General features: G+C 42.3%; 1 protein-coding gene across 1 annotated transcript in view; it reads left to right on the forward strand.

Annotated features, from left to right (window-relative positions):
• The window catches only part of PRTG (protogenin), a 627066-nt gene that overhangs the window by 327968 nt on the left and 281961 nt on the right, over window positions 1–17137 (forward strand). Inside the window, exons 4-6 of the mRNA XM_044078520.1 lie at window positions 431–564; window positions 2829–2966; window positions 6010–6168. Coding sequence (XP_043934455.1) covers window positions 431–564; window positions 2829–2966; window positions 6010–6168 — 431 coding nt within the window. The remainder of the gene's footprint in view (window positions 1–430; window positions 565–2828; window positions 2967–6009; window positions 6169–17137) is intronic.

Here is a 17137-nt window from a genome sequence, read left to right on the forward strand (position 1 = left end):
TGCATACAGTAAGCCAACTACAGCAAATGTAAAATGAGTACAGAAAGTGATTTTCATATAATGATCAAAAAAATTCCAACTAGACAAGTGCCCTCCCACACACACACACACACACACACACACACACACACACACACACACACACACACACACACACACACACACACACACACACTTACAGAGATGTACCTACAGTGTACACCTAAAGCATGATTCTTTATTCTCTACATTTTGAAAAAGTCAGGTTCAGGTAATAATTAATATAGATGGTAGATAACATAAAGTAATTACCATACAGCAAGAATTGACATTTTGCCTGACTTTTTCAGAAGGTTGCCATGTCTTGATAACACTGGTTAATGTGTTATTTTAGTTTAATATGTACTAAACAAGAGGTACTAAAGCAGGTCTTTTGCTTTTATTCCTACAGGATAGCAGTCTTATCCACAGGAGTTCTTCAGATATATGGTGTAAAGAAAAGTGATGCTGGATATTACCGCTGTGTTGCCACCAATACGGCAAACCGACGGCGAAGTGAAGAGGCAATAATGACTGTTAACTCAGGTATGTGTACATTTCAGAGTGATTATGCAGTTTCCAACACGTGCCTGTATCATTTTTAAGCATTTACATTGTGTGGCCCTCTCCACTTCCACTTAGTCACTGCTCATATTTATTTTGTAAAAGTGATAACTACACCATTCCTCGTGTTGAAGAGAGTATGACTGTCCTAACAACTGGTGATGGAGTCATTCTTCACCAGTTTTTCTTGCTTTAGATGGCCCAATTTAGTCTGCATATGCCCCATGTCCCTGAAAACAGCATATTCCTGTAAAGAAATATCATAATGCTGTAAAATCAGCTTTGTACTCTAACTTTGGTCTTCATCTACATAAACTCTTACATTTCAAAGTCAGACCCAAACTCTGTCCTCCTGTAGCAATACAAGTAAGAAAACAGATGTTATTCTGTGCTAGAGAATAGCTCAGCTTTTCTAGATTGCTCATATTGGTAGAAACTGTGAACAGGAGAGGAATTCTGTGTGGAGACATGCGGGAATGGGTGTACCTTCGTTGAAGGTTGTGCGTCAGGGCCGGCAACTCGGCACGTAAAAATCTACTGCCAATCATTAGCGGACCGGAGTTCCGCTGTGGTGACCCCTAACCTGGAAAAGCCAAAAGACACAACAACAACAACTGGTGTGACAACTCAGTGATATTTGTTTCTGAAATTGTCATTTAAGGGACAATGTGTGGCTAATTCTTAAATAATTGCTTGTTTTGTGAAGATAGGAATGAAGTAGGATGAAAAGTTGCTAAAGGTAAGAAGATGGCGCTACAGGGAGTTACTACTGCCTTGCCATTATATTTGATCTGTATGTCCAAAGTCGGTTTGAATTTGTTCTGGCTACATACAGTTACTTGTCCAGTGAGTTTGATGTCCTTTAGTATTGTTAACTAGAAAGCAGGGATGTAAATTTTGACTTGACTGGTACCTTATGTGTAGTCATAGCATTTTGAAGGTGGGTCAACAAACTTATCGGCCAAATACCCCAGAACGTAATGGCATGTAATACTAAATAGTGGGTGCACTTGGGATGTTAGGCAGACTCTATGAATTTAATATTGTCATCAAATGAAGAGGGTACAGAAGTAGTAACTATAAGGCTACCAGGAGCATTCTGCACTATGATGCACAGTAGAGACCAGAGTAAAGTGTGTTAACGTGAATGGCCAGAAATGTTGCTGTTTGGCAAGTAGAAGTCTTTCTGCCCCTCTTCAAGTCACTGACAAACACCACAATTAGTGAGACTTATCTCAGGAGAGAGGCACATTTTTGTTGCGATAGGAGAGCAGCAGCCATTGTGAAAAAAGCTCTACTGGGTGGCACATACTGGATGTGCTCCATGGGGTGGCACATACTGCATGCACCCTGAAGAGATCTTAAGTAGTATGCTGATGAGCAGAGGATGCAGAAAGAAGTGACATAGATGTAAACAGCAAACACTTTGTCTTCTCATAGGGGACATCAAACTAAACTAGTGGCAATAGCAGGATTCTGCAGATACATGACTGGGGATGTTTGCACAGAAAATAAATGGGAAGACCTTTTAGAGGAGATGGTGCTTTGGAAGTAAACAGCAAACACTTTTTCTTCTTGCAGAGTGCTTGAAAGAGAACAAAAGATGCCACGAGAGCTGATTCTCTGTTATTAGAGCTTTGCTGTGGGTGGGCAAATTATATCAGAAGACTTTCTTAAAATGCTGTTTTCTTTAATATCATTAAAGAAGGCCATCGCTAACAGCCTTTCTGTTTGGGTAGTTTTGCTGATTTTTTTTCTAGACTCATTCTATGACCACAGTAAATTCTGTCCTGTAAGGCATCTAGAGACATATGAGCCAACAGAATTCTGTGGGATAGTTACAGAATTACAGTAAAACTGTTTGTTTTCATTCTGATGGTTCTAAAGGAGTACAATAGTCAGAGGAGTGAACCACATAAAGAGAGTTGCATTCCTGTATCTACTTGTAAATAAACAATATAATAAGTAACACTGAATAATTACAAGTATGCAACATTTTCTTACAATAAAATACTGCTGCAAAAATATACAGGTACATTGTCTTTCAGATGTCTTTACTTCTTTATGAAATTGTTTCATTTTAATAGTATTTTAGTTTTCAGAAGCTCAGGGGTTTTAAGGGAGCTGAGACACCCCTTTATTGATGAATGTGTATACCTGATTTGTGAATTGGTGTTGTACATGTGATAACCTGCTACTTTCATGATGATATGTGAAATTAAAAGTATATATTTTATTTTGTTTAGCCCCAGAGCCAAAGCCTTTGCAGAAGCCAATCATTTTAGTGGGACCTCAAAATATTACGGCCTCATTGCATCAGACTGTGATTCTGGAGTGTGTCGCCACTGGCAACCCAAAACCCATCATTTCCTGGAGTCGTTTGGGTAAATGGCTCATTGTTCTGATTTACTGTCACTGTAATACATGGTACTGACATTTAAAATCTCATTCTGCAAAATAGCCTGGCATTTTAAGAGGATCATGAGACGGAAGCAGGCCTGAAATCTTATTACAGCCATATGCACTACTGTTACTTAAGATCTGAAACAGGAGTTTATTTGTGAAATAATTACATTTAAATGCATATGACACCAGCATTTGTTTTCTTCTTTGTGATTTAGTACAAGTATTTTAATTTCAGGACATTTCTTTGTCGCCTTAAGTTATAAAGTGAGCTGTACAGGTTAGCAGTTTCTCTCATGTTAATTTTTCAGTGATATCATACTGTGGTCTGAAAAGAAAAAAAAAACATGAGATACAAGAATTTTTGAGAGTAGAAATCTTCTGATTTTGAGTTATGCAATAGCTGAATCGCAAGATCCATTTTCTGTAAACAAATTAAAACAAACTGTGGCGGGGGTGTCTAGTTGGAATTTTACAAAAATAAAATAATTTTGTGTACTCATTTTACATTTCCTGTAGTTGGCTTACTGAATACAGCAGCTGACGCAAGCCTTAACAAAAAAAAGCAAAGTGATAACATTTTAATGGACCAGTAACAACAAAATTAAATAAAATACAAAAGAGCACTTCAGTCACACTTGAAACTGATATGGCCTTCATTTACTACTTTTGAGATTTCTTTTTCCTATCTACAGGAACAGCAGCACTGTGGATTTCTTATTATATGTGAAAAATTTTGTATGAAAACACTAGAGAAGCTAAAACTGATTTCTGCTGTCTTGCCTCGGGGTTTGCCACTGTGATGGATCACTGGTTAGTACACACATTGACAAACCGTGCACATTGGTCATTGGCATAAAAAACTGCAGTATTTTGGGCTTATCTGATTTCCTACATTATGTGTGGGTGGCAGAAATATTTTGTGTTCCTGCACATCTGAGGAGCACATGATTCCATTTTAGATGCCATGTGAATTGGATTGGCTGATGAATGTTCTGCAACATTCAGGCACCATTTTGTTAGATGTTCTTCATGTTTCACTGTTGCAGTCATCACATTTGGGTTATCTGCCTGCAGGTAGCCCTAAGTCGGCCTGAATACCAGAGTTTTGGGATTTCTGCGTTGGATGCTGTCGCTTTTTCCATGACGTCAGGACATCATGGGTATAAAACATGCAGCCGACGCCATTACCGTGCAGTGTCCGAAGCACAAGCAGTTAGCAAGTGCTGGTCGGATGCCTCCTGAAATTTTCGTTTTTCGAGTTTCAGACCTGAAGTCTTTTAAAAGATAAGTACCCCGTTGGGGATCCTTTTTTCTTGCTCTAACCGATGTCAGAAAAAGTTAATAATTGTCTTGCCTGTAGAAAGCAAATACCTCACAGAGATTTTCATCCTTACTGCTTCATTTGTTTAGGCCCAGACCACAATGTTCCTCGCTGTCGGTTTTGTGCCTTGTTCAACGCCCAAACTACTCATCGCCGGGCTATTTTTGTCGCTAAATTCTTTCACTCTTTTTCTCTGTATTCCAAAATGGCTTTGATAAGCCATCCAGCTACCAATCTTCTGAAAAAAATGTAAGGATAAAGACGGAGACAGACCTCATAGGCCGGCACTCAGTGAGGTGCCTTCGCAGCCCCTGATACCCACTTATACAGATTAGCAGGCCTCTGCTGAAACCCTTTCGGAGTCCGGTATGTCACAAGTTGCTTCTTCGACTATGGAACCTGCAGATGTCTCTATCTTGGATAGGTCCCGAGCCGCTGTACAGGCACTGGCTTTAGAGGGTGTATTCCAACCTTCTGATGTTCGTATTAAACCGACATCTTCATTTTTGACTAAAACTACTGAGTTTCTCATGCCCAGAGTTCGCACTTCGCCTAGAAAACCGATGACCAAAGCAAATGCTCTAGCTCCCATGCCACGGAAACAAATGCTTAGAATGGTCTAAGACCTTGTAACTTTAATTAGGGGAAGCCAACCTTCCCCCTCTATAAGACAAAAGATTGATTTTTCTTCTGATTCTACAGACCATGAGCCTGATGACTGTGATCCCTCTGATTACCAGGACATTCCCTTATCTACCTATGAGGATTCAGATGCAGAGGATTCCATTCCCTCTGCCTCCCCTCCAGAGGACTTTTCTTTTGGTGAAACCTTGCATACCTTATCCTGGAAGTTGCAACCTGGAGCTCTGTACACACCTTCACCAAGCATTACCACTTACCTATCTTTTCTAAATCCAGAGCTGGATTTGCTACAGCAGCTTGCAGGGCCAGCTTGCCAGCCATAATGCTTCTTGACTGCCTCCACCCATCCTCAGCTTTGGGAATCAACCCAAATGTGATGACTGCAACAGTGAAACATGAAGAACATAGTACACTTGATTGTAGATTGTGTACACTTACCATAAGTGTAGATGTTTGAGTGTATTCACTGTTGCAGTCCTGGTTACCCTCCCTCCAGACCCCTGACTTCTCTTTACTTCTACCTATCCTTTTTGTTTGGCATACCTTATATTATTGGTATTTGCTTTTTGCTGGGGGTGTTCCACACCATGTAATTGCTTCCTATTTAGGGGGCACCTGACATCTGGGGAAAGAAAAACTGATGTAATGGTGTCGGCTGCATGTTTTATACCCATGACGTCCTGACGCCATGGAAGAAGCGACGGCATACGAAGCAGAAATCCCAAAACTCTGGTATTCAGGCCGACTGAGGGCTACCTGCAGACAGATAACCCAAATGTGATGACTGCAACAGTGAATGCACTCGAACATCTACATTTATGGTACACAACTGTACTTTTCATCTTGTTAATTGGATACTCCCAGGGGCAGAATGTTAAAGGCCACTTTAAGTAATAGTTTAAAAGAATATTTTTTCTCTTCATGTTTGACCCAGTATTTTCAGTTTGCATCATTGTTTATCTGCATATTTTAACTGAGTTATTTAGACCGTTTACTACCTCTTATATATAGCTGTATGGAATGTTCATTAGTCTTAACAGCAGCATTCTCTCCCACAGATCACAAGTCTATAGATGTGTTCAACACTCGAGTCATTGGAAATGGAAACTTGATGATCTCAGACGTGAAGGTGCATCATGCGGGAATTTATGCATGCCGTGCCACAACTCCGGGTACTCGCAACTTCACCGTTTCCATGGCTTCTCTTACTGTGCTGGGTAAGATGCAAAAAATGAGGCATAGCTAAACGAAAACGTTATTTATTTATATGGGCTGATTGTGAATTCCCTTCTGAACATACCTAGTGCTTAAGTGGACATCTAGAGAGAAATGCTCCAGAAAATGTTACAATGTTATGAAACACATACACTAGGTATCAGAAGAACAAGCATGTGCAGTGAGATGAATGTAGATGTGTTCTACTACAAAATGTGAACAAATGAAGGCAAGTTAACATATTAGAAACAGACACAACAGCCAGGATGAATTTACACAATATATACTATGCATAAAGAGAGTACATGTAAAGTATTGACTGCCCAAGGTTGTAGTTCAGTGCATTTAACCATTGGACATCCTCAGTGACTTTTAGTCTTGACTGTTTTTTCATCCGGTACCCATCTGAACTCCTGCTTCTCTGTTAATATAGGCAGAAATTCAGAGAGGACTGAATTGGGGTTGAGACAGCATGTGAGTTGATGTGATGACACAGTTACTGCTTCGGCTAGTAGAGATGTTTTCTTCTGTGAGATCTCAAGAGGGTGTGTTGTATGAGGTTGCTGGATGAAAGGTTGAGGATAGTTTCACATGGAAGTAGTTTCGCTTGGAAACAGCTGACAACAAAGTTAAGTCCCCGAAGGGATTTCAGGATGGGGCCATACAGGTGAGGTGGAGGTTAACAGATGTAAAGTTTTGTGGCGATGCATAACTTTGACAAGCAGATAATTCTGGAATAGTGGATGAGGATGTGAAGGATAGTATTTATGTCAGTGCATTTTGTTATTTTAATGTGCATTAATGCATTTGAAGACATCTAAGTTATTTTCCAGGTGTCTCAAACAATCAGAGCTAAAAAGCACCTAGGAGCCCTAAATTAGGGACTGTTCTGGCAGTACAACAGAATATCAGCTCTTGTTTTCTGCTTTTATATGTATGCAGTGCAGATGGTAATATGACATTCATTATGCTACAAAGGCTCAAGTTCCTTCACATTTTGTTTTAAAATCAGTACATCCGGATCATAGGAAGTTACTAGGCTAAGCTTACAAGCTTAGGCAAGTTCTACCCTTATTCCATGATCAGCACCAATTGCGCCTGTCCAAGAGGGACACAGGTGGAACCTCTGGGGTGAACTTTCAGTTACCCATGCAATCATCTAGATTGTGTTTGAAGAGGGCCAATGAGGTTCTCTGTTTGACATGAAGTGGGAGTCCGTTCCAAAGGTGTGATAACCTCTGGGAGACAAATCTGTCCCTCCAGCAGATTCTATTAATGTCACATACCAGGTTAAGGTCTTTAGAGTGAGTAACCCATGTACCATTTGACTTGCTGATATGCAGCATTTCTAATAAAGCAGGGTCAAAGATTGCCTTATATGCAAGGCATAGATCACCTCTGAGTAGTCTGTATGAAGCAGAATAAAGTGACAGTGATTTCAGATGATCCACATAGGACAGATGCTGAAGACCTTAAACTGTCCTTGTGAAGAACCTCTGTGGTTTCTCTAATTGCTGCTGGTGTTTGGAAAGTTACATACCAAAAGGGGCATTGTACTCAATTATTGGCCTGATGAGGGAAGAGTACAGAGAGGTTATAACTTTTTTTTTCTGGATGTAATGCTCTTACTTATGAGATGAGCAATATATAATGCCCTTCTTACCATATGTGGAGACATGGTGATCAAAGGTAAGGCTGCTGTAAACATGTGTGCCCAGGTCTGTCACCACTGAGTGTGTACTTATGGTGTTGTTATTGATGTGGTAGTTATCAGGAACATCACACTTACCAAAAGGGATAATAATACATTTGTTTGCATTGAGTTTAAAGCTGTGCCTTTGGCACCAATCATTTGTTTGTGTAAGACCCTCTTGTAGGATGTTGACATCGTTTGGAGATTCTATGACCGTTCCCCGGAGAAATAGATTTCAAACAGTACAGGTCCCAGGACTGATCCCTGTGGAACACCACTGGTTACAGGTCTGCTGTTGGAGGTGGATTCCCCTATTTTTACTCTATGTGTTCTATCACTGAGCCAGTTAGCAACCCATCTAATGATATAATGGTTGATACCTAGCTGGTTAAGTTTGTCAATAATGCCTGAGTGGGGATAGTGTCAAAAGCCTTGGTTAAGTTTAGGAAGGCTGTATGCACAGATTTCCCCTTGTCCAGGGCCTTGGTGACTGTCTCAAAGAAGTCCACCAGGTTTCATAAGTTCATAGGTTCATAGATTAGTACTAAGCTAACTGCCCTTGCGAGCCATTTTAAGCCCAGCCAATTATCCCTTGTGAGACTCAAACCCTGCACCTTGTGTTTGTAAGGCAAACACCTTAACCATTAGGTCAGATTTAACAGGCATGCTGTCCTTCTGACAAATCCAAGCTGAGTAGGGTCAGTTGTTTGGAGATTACCTATATCTTGGTTGATAAGGTCCATGATGATTTGCTTCATGGCCTTGCAGATAAGACTAGTCAGGCTAATAGGGCTATAGTTCCCGGAGTCAGTGGAAGCACCACTTTTGTGCAAGGGGGTAATGGTGGCCTTTTTTCATTCACCTGGGATGAAGCCATTGCTTAGACTATGACTGAAAAGAGTGCGCAGTGGTGTTGCAAATTCTTGTTTGAGCCCATGTAGGACACAACCTGGGATGTTATCAGGTCTCATAGATTATGTGTTTTTGGCCATAGGGAGGACATTTGTGACCTGCTCTTTAGAGATACAATGTAGAGGACAGGTGATAGGGATGTCATGGGGTACTTGTGGTGAGGACAAGAGAGTGAAGTTTTCACAGAACCTGTCAGTTAACAGGTTAGCTATGTCCACAGGCTCAGTATATGTGGTATCATTAACTACCAGTTTGGCACAAATATGGGCCTTTCATTTTAGGTTTTGGATGTAACTAAAGAATGCCTTATGGTTGTCCTTAGTTGAGGAAGCTAATTTGGATTCATAGTTTGCTCTGGAGGACTTCACAAGAAGTCTTATTTGCTTCTTTAAGCTGAGGGGGGAGTGTTTCCAGTTTAGGGCTTGCTCCGTCTTACTCTTAGACAGCAATTTCTTCATCTTATTGTATAGCCTGTTAATGGCAGTTGTCCACCAGGCAGGTTCATTCTTCCTTGAGGAGCTTGTTTTGGTCCTGTCAGGTACAGCCGAATCAATGCAGTTATACAGATGTTTGTATAAAGCATTGGTGTAGAACTCAGCATAGCTGCCAGTTTATTCTGAGGGGGGAGGTGCAGTAAAGCTGTTTATACCTTCCTGTAAGAGATTATAGTCTGCTTTGGAGAAGTTTTTTAGTTTAGTTGTTGCTGCTGGTGGGGGGGGGGGGGGATCAGGCATGATAGTTCGAATGAGATTGATTTGTGGTCAGATATCACTAGGGAAGACCTCACAGTGAGGGTGCTACAGTGGTCCCCCATACTGGTATGCATCAGATCCAGGATGTTGGCACCCCTTGTGAGGGTGTCAACCAGCTAGTCCAGGGCATTGGAGTTAATGAAGTCAAGGAACCTTTGGGCAAGTGAGTTTCTGCATGAGTAATTTACCCAGTCAATGGATGGATAGTTAAAGTCACCCAAAACCATGGTGTTCAGATGTATCTTCATAGACTCAAGTAGATCTAAATAGGCAGAGTGGGTGTCCGGATTCATGGAGGGTGTCCTGTAGCTGGCAATGACTTGAGTAGGTGTCCTACCAACAGTTAATTGCACCTGATATATCTCCAGGGAATCATACTGTTTAACCAGTCTGGAGGTGTATTTATCTTTAAGGAATATCGATCCACCGCCTCTTTTAGTTTTTACGCCTTCAGTTTGTGGTCTGAACGTGTGGAAGGAGATGTATGGCTGGGGTGCTCTCCACAGCCTTGAACCAGGTCTCCTTGACTGCACAAATGTCTATGTCTTCCAAGTTAAGGACTGCTTCCAGTGAGTGAGTTTCACATTGAGACTCCTAGTATTTAGCAGCATAACTTTGAGGTTGTTTTAGATAGAGGTTTTACATCGGGAATTTTGTCCATGAGACACTGTCTAAAAAAGGCACTATGGAGGTGGCAAGAGCCTTGGCCAGTACCCAAAATCCCAGAGGTGACAGATGAAGACCATCTCTGGCAAAGCATTGAGGTCTGTCAGTCATGTGATCATAGGCTGACAGATACAGTATCCCCTTAGAATGACACCAGTTATTGATGTCAGTCATTTTATGTTTGTATTGAGGCATCATCCCAGGTGAAGGTAAAATGCTGCTTAAGGCTAGGGACATACCTGCCTGAGATACATAGTCTGAGAGCTCAGTCATGCCTCTATAGTCCAGAAAGGTACATCTCAAGTCATGCTTTTGAGACACTGGTGTGTGAGCACTCTAGTATGTGTATTGTGTTCTGCAGAGGAAGTATTATGTGTAGCATGCTTTTGTTTAGGAGGTCTCTGGTGTTTAGGTATGTTTCTGGAGAAGACCTCTGCATATGTAGGTATGTGTGATGTGGGTTTGGGTGGAGTAGGAGGTGAGGTGTGCATGCTGATGACCCACCATGTCATATGTCATATGTACTGACTGGTGTGTGAGAGAGCATGGTAAGGGTAAGTGTTTCAGAAATATCCTGTAACAGAAAGATCAAGATTTAGGAAGCCATGTGTTTCAGATCTAAAACATCAAAGTTCTAATTCGTGTTTACCCGTAAGGTGTCATGGCAATGGAACCATCCTGAAAGCAGTAATGGAGACAGTGCTGTTGAGTTTTATTCTGAAGTGTTTTCCTTCCTCTGTGACTATCAACCACTGAGCCATTTTGATGGCCATTGACTATCTCTCATTTCCCTTTACTCTTTAGTAAAGAGCTGTTTAAAAATGACAATGTAATGTACTACTTAAGCTGCAGAGACTTCCTCAGCGCACAGCCATTATGCTGCTACAGATTAAATGCCACTGGCAGGTGGAATGCATAAATGGAGCCCATAGTTGGAGGATTGACCATTGACTCAGTATTAGGTTAGTGCCATGGATCAACATGTACACTCTTCTTTGATGGTGAAAGATCAGAAGTTTGTGGGTTCTCTTCCCATCCCACTCCTTGAATTAATTTTCCATTACTGACATGCCAGAGCAGCATAAGGGGGAGTGCTGCACTCCTGAGTGTGTCATCTCTGTGATGGGATTAGGTTGATGTAAAATATCCCCTGGCATTTATCAAAAAGAGTAGAAGGGATTCCCCTGCACACTGGACAAATTTCCCTTATTCAGAACGAATGCCATTTCAGGTCTGCGATAGTGGGACTAAGCTGGTTAACAAGGGATAAATAAAATAACTAAATACTTTTATAATATGTAAAGGCTAACATGACAACATGATGGGGGGATTATGATTCAACTTTTGTGCCCTAAATGACTGTCTCTGATTTCCTCAGTAGATGGTAAGGCTGTAATTCAGAGTGGAATAACACAAAATGCAGCATAATGACAAGAATGGCCTTCGGCCATGTTTATTTGTACCTCACAGCAGTGGTTTGCTGATTTCCATCTTACACATGGCAACTTCGAGTGATGTAATTCTGGTGCATTGTAACATGTTGTAGCATGTTGTGAAAATGTCTACACTGGCTTGTGAATTAAAAGGGTCCTAGGACCAGTTCACTTGCCCAGTAAGAACAAATAAGTAAAATAAAAATAAAATAAATAACTTGTCCTGCAGAGAGCATCTGTAGTCCAGTGGGCAGTGCATCTACTTGGTAGGTAAATCAGTAAATGGAGCTTGATGTTCTTCGTGTTTCACTGTTGCAGTCATCACATTTGGGTTATCTGCTTACAGTAGCCCTCAGTCAGCCTGATTATCAAAGTGCTGGGTCTTGCGTCGGTTGCTGTCTCATCTTACGTGACATCAGGTAGTCAGGGGTATAAAGCATGCAGCCCACACCATTACATCAGTCTTTCTTGCCGTGCGGTGCCTGAAGCAGAAGCAGTTCGCAAGTGCTGGTCGGCCGACTCTTGAAATTTTCGTTTTGGGTTTCAGAACCGAAGTCTTCAACTAAAGCTAAATACCCCGTTGGGGAAACTTTTTCTTGCTCTAAACCGATGTCAGTAAAAGGCAATAATTGTATTTCTTGTGGAAAGCAAATACCTCATAAAGATTTTCATTCGCACTGTATTGCTTGCCTAGCCCCTGACCACGACGTACCTCGCTGTTGGTTTTGTGCCTTATTTAAACCACGAACTATTCGTCATCGGTATATTTTCGCTTCTAAATATTTTGGTACTCGGTTCAATTATTCAGATATGTCTTCGGTGAACCGCCCGACTACCGACATTCTGAAAACACGCAAAGATAAAGACAGAGACAGGTCACCTAGGTCCAAAGCTGCCGACGATGCTTCTCCTAAGCTAGTCACCAGTTCTCAGGTACTCAGTGAGGCGCTTTCACAGCTCCTGATACCCACTACTTCAGATTTCCAGGCCTCTACTGAGACCCATTCGGAGTCTGGTATGCCACAAGATGCTTCAACTGTGGAACCTGCGGATGTCTCTAACTTGGATGGGTCTGGAGCCGCTGTGCAGGCACCGGCTTTTGAGGGTGTATTCAGACCTACTGACTTGCATATTAAACTGACACCATCTTCTTCTTCAAGACCAAAAACTCGAACCATGCCTAGGAAACCGACGCCCACACCACATGGTCAGGCCTCCATGCCTAAAAAACAAATGATAAGAATGGCTGAAGACCTTATTACTTTAATCAGGGGAAGCCAACCTTCCCCCTCTAAGAGACCTAGGATTGAATTTGCTTATGATACGTCTGACCAGGATTCTGAATTTTCTGTCTCCTCTGATGAACCCTTATCTACCTTTGAGGATTCTGATGCAGAGGACTCTATTCCCTCTGCTTCTCCCCCAGAGGATTTTTCTTTTGGTGAAACCTTGCATACTCTTAGGGAGCTTTTTCACTGGGAAAGCCAGGATTACTCTGATTCTTAAAAGAGGCTTAGGGATTTTTTACTCCTGCCCCAACACAGGCCTTTATCTATTCCTCCTGTGCTGGACATTGTTGACAATGCCTTTTCGGAATCTAGCTTGGCCCCTGACTCTTTACCTCCTGCTCCCAGGAAACCTGATAGATATTACAGGGTTCCTAATTCTCACAAGTTCCTTTTTAAAAATCCTACTGCGGATCCTGAGACCATTTCACAGGAACCCAAGGGCATTAAGGCTGCTACTGCCAAAAATCCTACCCCCTCTGATAGAGATTCCAGGGCCCTGGATAGATGGGGTAAGAAGGTATACACCTCTGCAACCTTGGCCATCAGGGCTTTAAATTGCCAGTTTCATATGTTAAAGTATCAGCAGCATATTACTGGATTGCTTAAACAGAAAATGATGTTGATTCCTGATTGTGCCGAAAATAAGGATTTACAGGATTTAATGCATTCTGATGAACAGGTTGGAAAACATACTTTGAATGTGGTTTTGATTCACTAGAGGCATCTTGCAGGGCTGCTGTCACTGGCTCTGTGCTTAGAAGGCATGCTTGGCTTAAGGAGCAATCTTTGCCAGATCATGTGTAAACTAAATTGCTGGATGCTCCTTTAAATCAGGACCACCTGTTTGGCAACAAAGCAGAAAAAGGTCTTAAAAAGATGGAGGAAAAAGCTAAATCTATGCAAACTGTTAAAGATTTCTTACAAGTGCAGCCTCCAAGATTTTGTAGACATTGACCCTCAAAAAATTGGTCCTTTCTTGCCTCTTCTAGGCCTTCTCAGTTCAAACCCAGAACCAGCAGAACACCCAGGCTTCAGTCCCAGGGTACGCACAGGACTAAGCAGTGGGGGGCTCCCACTTCCAAATTAGGGCGTAGTAAGACTCCCCCCTATGGTAAACTGTCTCAATGACTTAACTTTAAAACTTCTAAGCACTTATCAACTGACTGCTCCTTTAGGGGGAAAGATTGCTCTGCAAGCAAAAAACTGGGAACTCATTACCCAGGACAAATGGGTTTTAAACATAGTTTCCCAAGGATACAGATTTCACTTCCACACGTTACCAACCCCAAACGGTTGGCCAGGTCTACCCACAAATCAGTGGTCAGAGGCTCAACAGCAAGTACTCTCTCTGTTAAAATTAAAGGCTATTCAGACTGTACCAGAAGAGGAAAAGGGACAAGGTTTCTACTCAAGACTTTTCCTGGTACCCAGAAAAGAAAACTCATGGCATTCTATCCTGGACCTGTCTATCCTAAACACCTTTTTGGTGATTCCAAAATTCAAGATGCTAACTCTTCACCAGTTGCTTCCCATGATAGGCAAAGATGCCTGGTTGGCAACACTGGATTTAAAGGAAGCCTACCTGCACATCCCAATCAGGGAATCTTGCAGAAAATACCTACATTTCAAAGCAGGCTGCATGCACTATCAGTTCTCTGCACTGCCCTTTGGCTTATCTACTGCACCCAGGGTATTCACAAAGTGCCTAGCTCCAGTCATTGTATCTTGCAGACAAAGAAATATTCAAATATACCCATAACTGGACGATTGTCTAATTCAGGCAGAAAGCCAGGACATACTTTTGAATCATCTGGCATTTGTACAACAGGTGCTAACATGTCTGGGGTACACCATAAACGAAAAGAAATAACATCTGGTACCCTGTCAACAAATTATATTCCTGGGAGCAAGCTTGAACACAACTTCCCAGATGAGTTTCCTCACGCCAGAGAAACAAATTCATTTGACAACTTACTTTAAACTAGTGGCCACAAAAACCCTGCTATCTGCAAGGCAAATACTGCAAGCCTTGGGGTTCATGGCCTCGCACATTCTACTAATTCCATATGCTAGACTGTACATGAGGAAACTACAATGGTATCTAAAAAGCCTGTGGTGTCAACATTCTCAGGATCTAGAAGCAATGATTCCTATCATACCTCGCCTACAGTTAGAATTCCTGTGGTGGGCAGAGGCTTGCCACCAAAACAAGGGACTATCATTCACTCTACCCCCTGCCGCCCAAACCCTAACGACAGATGCATCAGACTATGCATTTGAGGCTCACCTGGCAGGGAAGTGCATTCAGGGCAAATGGAACCCAAGTCAAATGCACTTGCATATCAATCAGAAAGAGATGTTAGCTGTACAGAATGCTCTGACAGCCTTCAAGGACCACATTCTTCCAGGACAATTAATGGTAAAGACGGACAACACCACTGTTATGTGGTACATAAACAAGCAGGGGGGTACCCATTCTTACCCCCTCTGCAGACTAGCCATGACTCTGTGGAACACAGCCTTGAGCTACCAAGTACTTCTACAGGCTTAATTCCTGCCAGGAAAATTAAATACACTGGCAGACGAACTAAGCAGAAATCTCATGGACCCACATGAGTGAAAACTGGAACCAAAGACTTTCAACATGTTGATCAACAAATGGGGGAGCCCATTTATAGACCTGTTTGCCTCCCCCCAGAACTACCAATTGGACAAATTCTGCACAAGGACTCCCCACAAACAAGCTTGGAAAGTGGATGCTCTGTCCTTCAGCTGGAAAAATCTGTCAGTTTATGCCTTTCCCCCTCTGCCTCTCCTCTCCAAAGTACTACTAAAGAACAAACAGGACAAACCAAGGATGATACTGATTGCGTCAGACTGGCCACGCCAACACTGGTACCCTCTCTTGTGGAGTGTGTCACAGCTAGCCCCATGGCCCTGCCTCAGACCCCTACCCTGCTGTCACAGCAGGAGAACCAGATTCTGCACCCCCAGACTTCAAACCCTGAACCTGGCAGCCTGGCTAATTACCTAATCTCTCCATTACCATCCCTCAGTAAACAAGTGATGAATGTCATTCTGGAGGCAAGGAGGCCTAGTACTAGAAAATCTTATGCTGAAAAATGGAAAAGATTCTGTGCCTGGAACCAAACTCAAGGGATGGCCACAGCAGTGCCCAATTTACCTTAGATTCTTCAATATTTAACTGAGATGCTTCACAAGGGCCTTTCCTTTTCCTCCATCAAAATTCATGCCTCAGCCATTTCAGCTCATTACAGCACAGAACCACCCCTCTTTTCTCACCCACTGCTCAAGCAGTTCCTCCGAGGGGCCAAAAACTTAAGACCACCCAGGAGAGCTCCTACTCCAGCCTGGGACCTTAACTTTGTATTGTAAATACTCACTCTTCCTCCTTTTGAGCCAGCTGCAACTGCAGAGTTAAAATTCCTTTCTTGGAAAACAGCTTTCCTTTTAGCCATCACTTCAGCAAGAAGGGTATCTGAATTACAGGCCCTTATGGCAGTGGAGCCTTTCATCATCTTTCATGCGGACAGGGTGTCCCTCAGGACCAATCCCTCCTTCATGCCCTAGGTGGTATCCAGTGTGGCTCTTAATCAGTCCATTCATTTGCCAGCCTTCTTTTCTAATCCACAGAACAAAGGAGAATGAATACTGCACTCCTTAGATGTGCACAGACAACTTAGATTTTACTTGGACAGGACTAAACCTCAAAGGAAATCTGAACAACTGCTGGTGGCATTTGCTGCAGGGGCAGAGGGGAAGGCTATTTCAAAACAAACCATTTCTAAGTGGATAGGCCATTGCATTCATTTCTGCTATAAGCACCATGGAAAACTTATCCCACAGGGGATTAGACCCCATTCAACCAGGGCTGCATCTACCTCTACAGCCTTTCTCAAGGGTGTCCCTACCAGAGACATCCTAGAAGCTGCTACCTGGAGCTCTGTACATACTTTCACCAAGCATTACCATTTGCCAATTTCCTCTAAATCCAGAGCTGGCTTTGCCACTGCAGTCTTGCAGGGCCTTATAGCTGGTCCTAATGCTATCTAAATTCCTCCTCCCATCCTTAGCTTTGGGAATCTACCCAAATGTAATGACTGCAACAGTGAAACACAAAGAACATAGTACAGTTGTGTACACTTACCATAAATGTAGATGTTTGAGTGTATTCACTGTTGCAGTCCTGGTTACCCTCCCTCCAG

Source organism: Protopterus annectens, chromosome 7.part1, assembly GCF_019279795.1.
Source record: "Protopterus annectens isolate FY-2018-M chromosome 7.part1, PAN1.0, whole genome shotgun sequence".
Taxonomy (NCBI): Eukaryota; Metazoa; Chordata; order Ceratodontiformes; family Protopteridae; genus Protopterus; species Protopterus annectens.